General features: G+C 60.8%; 1 protein-coding gene across 1 annotated transcript; it reads left to right on the forward strand.

The window, feature by feature from the left end:
- The first annotated feature begins 2097 nt into the window (after positions 1-2097).
- Positions 2098-6174, forward strand: LOC103196764 (lymphocyte antigen 6A-2/6E-1-like). Its single transcript, XM_007940554.1, has 3 exons — positions 2098-2149; positions 3172-3288; positions 5963-6174. The coding sequence occupies exons 1-3, from the start codon at positions 2098-2100 to the stop codon at positions 6172-6174; spliced, it is 381 nt and encodes a 126-aa protein (XP_007938745.1).
- The last annotated feature ends 1068 nt before the right edge of the window (positions 6175-7242 follow it).

Genomic DNA, 7242 nt, shown 5'->3' on the forward strand with positions numbered 1-7242 from the left:
CTCCTACACCCGTGGATACTGTGACCTACGTGGGTGATGGAGACCCGGTCTGTAGAAAAGCAGACAGCTGCTCCCTCCCTCCCTCCCCCTGTGGCTCCCTCCCTCCCTCCCTCCCCCTGTGGTTCCCTCCCTCCCTTTGTATCTCCCTCCCTCCCTCTGTGTCTCCCTCCCTCCCTTTGTGTCTCCCTCCCTCTCTCTCTCCTGCCCCCCACCTCCACCTTCTCCATCTCACTCATCTTCTCTAGAACACACTGGCTGAGACATGCTGACTCTCCCAGCACCTTGTTCCAAGGTCCTTGGGCCCTTGGCACCACCAAAGGGCTCTGTACAATGTTGGGTCCCAGAGGAGCACCCTTCCCCCCTTCACACTCCCCGAGTTCGTGGCCTCCTCTGTCCGTTTCCCTGTAGGGAGCTCCTAGTCCTCAGTAAGGGAGCATCCCCGGGGAGAGTCAGGGCGGCTGCCCCAGCCGGCCAGTGTGGGGCAGGTGCTAGGATCGACCCTGCTTTGCAGGTTGCCCGTGGGGGTATGGCGTGCATTTGTGGTTGTATGTAGACGGGTTACAGGAGCTCTGGTGGTGCAGTGGTTAAAGCACTTGGCTGCTAACTGAAAGGCCAGTGGTTTGAACCCATCAGCCACTCCATGGTGTAAGGTCGCAGTAAGGAGAAGAGGACGCACAAAAGTGGGGTTAAAGAGAAGTTTTTATTCTGCGCTCCCGGGCGAGGTTCACGGGTCCCTGAGAGGGGCCAGAGAAGTCACGCTGCCCAGGTGAAAGAAAGGTTTTTTTATAGTGATTTTCTTCCTGGTTCTTAGAGGACTGGAGTGAGAGCAGGGCATGTGTTACAGGAACCAATAAGGTTAAAGTACCCCGTTAGCATGGGGGTAGGAAGCAGAGTTGAAGCACTTCATTAACATAGTGGGCAGGAAATGGTTGGGGCTTTGGTGAGTAAGAGTCAGGTGCTGGGGTCTTTCGTAAGCAAGGGCTACGTGCTGGGGTCTGGTATGGGCTCTGGTCAGGTGCCTCCTTGCTTGACCAGTTCTTATAATTCCCTCCAGCTCAGTTATTCACCTGCCTGGCCAGCCATGTTTCTGCCTAACACATGGGAGAAAGATGAGGCAGTCTGCTTCCGTCAAGATCACAGCCGGGGAAAGGCAGAAGGTGCAGTTCCACTCTGTCCTCTAGGGGCGCTGTGAGCCGCCATCTGCTTAGAGGCAGTGAGTTTGGCTCTTTGGGGGTAGGCATGTCATCTGAGCCACATCCTCTGATCAGGGAAACAGAAAGTCAGGGCTCATTGCACAGCCAGAGTCCCCACCCACCGCTCAGGAGAAAACACTTGCCCCACCTCTTCCCTCCTGCTGCTGCCCTTGATCTAGAAACCTGAGGGCGGGAAAGCGCCACACACCAGCACAGGCGGTGGGAGATCTGCTCCCACCTGGAGGCCTAACTCGGTGCCACAGTAAGTTTCTACCCCCAAAGCCAGCAGCCCTGGGCCCCCCACGGGCCCCCTCCCAGTCGGTGTTTGGTCAAAGGGAAGGCACATGCCCTCAGCCTGGCCCTCTGGGACCCCTCCCTCCTGCCACCCCATGCTGGGTCACCCCTCCCCCACAAAGCCTTCCCTGGAGGGCCTTCTGCCCTTCTTAGGCAGACCCGCTCCAGCACCCCTGGGTACCAGTGGGCGCTGCCTGCCTAGCCTCCTTGCACCCACCACGCCCATGGTTGCTCGGCACATGTCTGCTGAGAGAAGGAGGGGCTCAGGCCTGGGGGGTGATTGACCGACTGACAACTGACTGTACCGAGTCCTGCTCCCCAGAGGCCCCCAGGACGCACGCGACCAAACAGCCCACATGGCGCTCTGGTGCCAGTCAAGAGGGAGGCCACGGCTGGCCTCACGGCCTTTCTGTTTCTTCCCCATTTGCCCTGTCACCTGGCCAGAGGGAGCGCTGAGGAGGGGGCCGGAAGGAGGGTTCTGGGCTGAGGGTTGCAGAGGAAGGGTGGGAGGGTGCGGTGGATGGGGGGACAGAGAGCTGGCCTCTGAATGGCTGGAGGCGGAGGCGGGGTGGGAGAGAGACCGGATGCTCTCCCCAGGCTGTGTCCCGCCATGAAGACCCTTGCTCTGCCCCTGCTGGTGGCCCTGCTGTGCACACAGAGAGGTGAGCTGGAGGAGTAGGGGAAGGTGAGGGGAGTCTGGGGACCCCGCCGTGCTCCCCTGGGCCCTGGGTGGTGGCAGGGACTGGTGGCTGGCTGTGACTGGCGTGGTGTACGAGGCTGGCTCAGGTGAGTGGGCCTCGGTGGCTTCCCGGGCTGGGGGCCATGGCCAGGTGAGCTCCCGAAAGGACTGGTCCTCACCTGCCCGCTCAAGCACCAGCCCCTCCTTACTAAATGAGGTCCCATAGGGTTGCTGCCCTCAGCCTTGCAACCCTGTTGACTTCTGGGAGCCCCCCATCAGGGTCACCCATCCTGGCCCCTCAGGTGAGGACAGGCCTTCCCTCTCAGCTTGGTCCCAGGTCTCCCTGGACAGCATGTGGCCATGACTATCGGACCTAATGGGACTCGCTGCTCCAGCTGGGTTAACATGCACTTGGTCACGGGAGCCTCTCTCTTTGACGGCCGCCTGGCCCCACGTCCCAGCTGCCAAGACCCTCCAGCCTGTGCCCTCCCATTTCTGCTGGCCTTGGTCCCCGTCCAAGACCCTGGGGACCCACTGCCTCTGCTACCAACGCCCTCCACTCTGATGAATGTGAGCCCTCAAAGCCAAGCCCCTCACCATCTGCTTGACTGTGGGGGTAGCGTGGTATCCAGCCCCACAGCAGCCCAGGTTGGCGGTTCTGGGCTCTGGGGTTTGCTCAGGCAGCTGTGGGCCCAGGGGGGCTGCTCTGTGTAGCTCCTGCCACTGGGGCAGAGAATGGGGTTGAAGTGCTCAGCCCAGTGGCGGCCCTCAACATCCAGTCCTCACTCCTTCAGCACACGGTCCCCCAGCTGTGTGCGTGTGGGGGACGTAGGGACCTCACTGGGGGACCGCTTTGTCAGGCACAGGCACGGCTGGGGTGAGGCTGGACCACGTGGCCCCGATGCTCCCGTAGCGGGGCCCAAGGTCCTTGTGGTCCACGTGGTCCGTCTGCTGTGCTGCCCGGGGTGTCCCCATGGCTGACCCCGTCCCTCGTCCCTCGTCCAGCTCAGGGTCTTCGCTGCTACCAGTGCTATGCGGCCCCATACCTGGGCCCCTGCCGTGAAGAAACGTGCGACTACCCGGCCGGGGTCTGCGTCTCCCAGGAGGTGATCATCTCCTTGAGTGAGTACCTGAGGACCGGCGGGCACAGTTCCAGGGAGGCAGAGGCCCCAGCTTCTCAGAGGAGGAACTGCTCTGTGGCCATGGGGTAGGGGAGAGGCTCTGGGGTTCAGGAAGGGGAAGGTGGCGGCTCTTGACAGAGTGCAGGGAGTGTGGGAGTGGGTCGATCACCCCAGGCACCTGGTCTCCCAGGACCGAAGCAGGGGGCGTCCATTGCTGTGACAAGCAGCCGCTCTCCGGCCACAGCAGGGTGCTGAGCCCACTTCTTGCCCTGGCAGTCTTGGCAGGGGGTTTCTCTGTGCCCATGGCTCTGCCCCTCCAGCTCCCCCCATCCAAGTCTGTCACCTACTCACTGGAGGCAGCATGTGGCCTGTGAGGGGCTAGAGAGACACTGTAGCTGGGATGAGAACCTTGAGACAGATGGTTTCTAGCTAAAGAAATGACTCTGGAATGGTGGGCTATCATCCAGGCCCTGGTGAGGACCGGGAGGGCTGCTTCCTGAGCCTCAGGCACCCAGCCAGCTCCCTGAGCTGCACCTTTGTCCCTGTATCACGTGCTTTCATCGGTTACAGCAGGAAGAGATGAGTCCCGTGACTGGCACCCAGCAGGTCCTTCACGAAAGCTACTTCCCAGTCCCTCTGTTTTGGCCTCCTAGGGCGGCTGTAACAGAATCCCACACTCTGGGGGGCGCGTGACAATAGAAATGTACTGTCTCCCAGTTCTGGGGCTGGGAGTCCAAGACGGGGTGAGGCAGGGCATGACTGTCTTGATTCCTTCTGTGAAAATGGGGCGGGGCAGTATCTGACCCCCCTCTAACTTCATGGGGGCAGGAATCAAGGCCAACAGCCCAAGGCTGATCCCTATGACCCTGAGGTCAGTCAGGGCTCCTCTCCTCTCAACCTTTCTGCTGGTTCAGAGGGCAACTGGCCGTCCCCGGCCTCTCTGCTTCCCCGCTGGGTTCGGTAACTCATTACAAGGCCGCACAGAACTCACAGAGGACGCTTGGGATTAAGGGGTTGTTTATTAGGGAGGGAACAGGTTACAGTTCAGGATCAGGGACACTCAGGGTGCAGTCCTCCCACAGGACAGCCTCTTCTCACCACACCCACAGACACAACTCTCTCTGACCCTCGGCGCTTGACCCCTGACCTTTGCCCTCCTCGGGCACGTGTTATAAAGCTCTTTTAGCTCTGCTGGTCAGTGCTTGGAGGAGCCCCACTCAGCCAGCGAGGCCCCACCTGGAAGCACTCAGCTTTCACCCCACGGGTCTGGAAGCCCACTGCGCTGTCGGGCCTCCTGGGTCAGCTGCTTCTCGCTTCTCAGCAAAGGGTCACAGCTCTCTCTCTCTGACTCCTGGGTCAAGGGGACACAGCACAAGGATCTCAGGCCCAAGGACACGCTCCACGCCTGGCTCTTCTTCCTTGACGGTAGTGAGACACCCCACTTTCCCGCCTCTGGGACGGCTCATTTAAGCCTCAGCCTGGGCGCTCTGGTGGCGTAGTGCCTAAGGCACTTGACTGCTAACCGGAAGGCTGGCGGTTCAAACCCACCAGCCACTCCTCGGAAAGAAGATGGGACAATCTACTTCGTAGTGATACTGCCTCGGAAACCCAAGGAGGGGTGGCTATGAGTCGGGTCCGACTGAATGGCAGTGAGAGCTGGCAGATGGCAAATCTGACCAATCCCCATATTAAGGTTCCAAACACCTTATTTGCATGGCCCCACCCACAAGGGTGCCAGGTCCCTTATTTACATTATCAACAAGCTGACCAATCCCCTTGGTGGGCCATGGCCACCTCACATTTGCATAGCTCCGCCCAGTCATCTGGTGGGCGTCACAGGTTCTAAGGCCGGACGGGCCATGTATGTCATTCACTCACAGCACCTTCTGAGTCCCTGAAGGAGATGCTGTCCCTGCCTTGCTCCCAGCCTCTGTGGCTCCAGGCGTTCTCGGTTCGCGGCTGCAGCGTCCGGTGGCACCCTGCCCCTCTGTCTTTGTTCTCCCCTCCTCTTGAGCCAGGACACCACTCAGATGAGATTAAGTCCCGCACTGCTGCAGTATGACCTGTGTCAGCTTAACACCTGCAAAGCCCCCATTCCCAAAGGAGGTCACGGTCAACATAACGTAGCAGGATGAGGACTTGAACGTGGCTTTGGGGGGGACAGCATTCAACCCTTGTGCCTTTGAGTCCATTCTGACTCAGGGGACCCCATGTGACAGTAGGACTGCCCCAGAGGGTTTCCTCAGCTCCAATCTTTATGGGAACAGGTCTCAGGTCTTTTCTGCAGAGGAGCAGCTGGTGGGTTCGAACAGCTGACCTTTCAGTTAGTGGCTCAGTGCTACTAGGGCTCCTTATTCACCCCATAGCACCCTCCAGAGCCCACCCCGCATCTGGGAAGCAGGGAGCAGGGCTGCCCACCTCCTCAGGTAGAGCTGGAGCCAGAGGTGGCCTGGCTGTCACCTTTGCTGGGCTGTCACCCTGGGGTCCTTGAGAAGCCAATTCTCTCTTGTCCTTGGTGTCCTTTTAGGTACAAAGATCCTGGGCTGGCTCTTTTCTGGCCCTCCCAGGCTTCTGATGTGGGAAGTCTGAGGAGCTGTCACGGGAAGGGTCCCTCTCCTCCCATGGGGCCGGGGGCCTCGGGGCAGGGCTGCTGACATGACCCCTCCCTCCCACAGACTCTGAGGAAATAAAGGCCGAGAACAAGCTGTGCCTTCCGTCCTGCCCCAGGAACAACCTGCCCCTTCTGGGTGACCACCAAGCAGGCATGAAGGTGGACACCACTGTCTCCTGCTGTAACACGGACCTCTGCAACAGGGCGGGCCAGCCGCTGGCGGGGGGCCTCCTGCTCGGCCTGGGGCTGGCCCTCCTCCAGGCCCTGCTCTGGTGACCTTCCCACCCCTTTCCCTCTGCCCATGCCCGGCTGCTCAGTCTTGGGGCTGCTGAGCCCTGGAGTTCTGCCGTGTGGTTCCTGGCCCTGGGGTTGAGGCCAGGGCAGGACTGGAGGGGAGCTTCCTTGTCTGGGATTAGTGGGCAGACACCCAGTTGGTCTCCTCCCTTCCCGGCTCTGGCTGGAGGCTTCAAGGCCACACCCGTAGGTACAGGCTCCCTCTCACCTGCCTTGTCTCCGCCCCCGGCCAGCACCCGCTCACCCATTCAGGCCACCACCATCCAAAGAGAAGATTGGTTGGGGTCCCCACCCCCTCAGTGTTCAATAAATGCTCTTCTGCTTCCCGGAAACAAGGGAGTCCCTGTTTCTGCTGGTCCTGAGGGCCCCTGCCTGCCACCCCAACGTCACCTTAGTACACTGGCTTTGACGACTGTCCGCCGAGGCGCAGTGGCCCTGCAGTCCACCCACACACCTGGTGTTCAGCTCTCGTGATGGAAGTTGTTCCCTGAGTAGGCGCCTCTGCCCACAGGCGGGGCAGCTGAAGACAGACAGGGAGCCGTGGGACAGTCTCCAGGAGGGCTGCTCTGGCCACCAGCCACCACCTCCCTCCGGTCCGTGCCAGCCACCTCTGTGCCTGTCACCAGTGGGGGTGGAGGGCGTGGTGGGAGGGAGGGGTTCTTTGCCAGGACTGACCGTTGGGACAGAAGGCAGGTTCCCCCAGAGCACCTGCATCTGGTGAGGAGGTGGGTCAGGTATGGCCGGAGACAGGGAGAGAGTCAGTGCTGGAGGGACTACCCTCAGTGGCTGGAGGAACCCTGCTCTGTGGCTTCAGAGAGTCCGGGGCTCGGGCTGAGCTCAGATCCTAGGTCACCTCTCCCTGGGCTGCCAGCCAGCCTGCTGCTGGCACCCCTCCTGTAGGACCCATCCACCTGCCCCTGGAGGACAGAGTGGAACTGCCCACAGGGTCTCCAAGGCTATCAATCTTCACAGAAGCAAAGCCCAAACCACACCCACTGCCTGGAGTCCATTCTGACCCACAGCGCCCCTAGAGGACAGAGTGGAACTGCC

This window comes from Orycteropus afer, unplaced genomic scaffold (assembly GCF_000298275.1).
Source record: "Orycteropus afer afer isolate SDZICR_OR568_19922 unplaced genomic scaffold, OryAfe1.0 scaffold00069, whole genome shotgun sequence".
Classification (NCBI taxonomy): Eukaryota; Metazoa; Chordata; class Mammalia; order Tubulidentata; family Orycteropodidae; genus Orycteropus; species Orycteropus afer.

Coding starts and splice junctions, on each gene's coding strand:
- LOC103196764 (XM_007940554.1), top strand. CDS start 2,098: ATGAAGACCCTTGCTCTGCCCCTGCTGGTGGCCCTGCTGTGCACACAG. Junction 2,150..3,171: donor CCTGCTGTGCACACAGAGAG/GTGAGCTGGAGG, acceptor TCCCTCGTCCAG/CTCAGGGTCTTCGCTGCTAC. Junction 3,289..5,962: donor GGAGGTGATCATCTCCTTGA/GTGAGTACCTGA, acceptor TCCCTCCCACAG/ACTCTGAGGAAATAAAGGCC.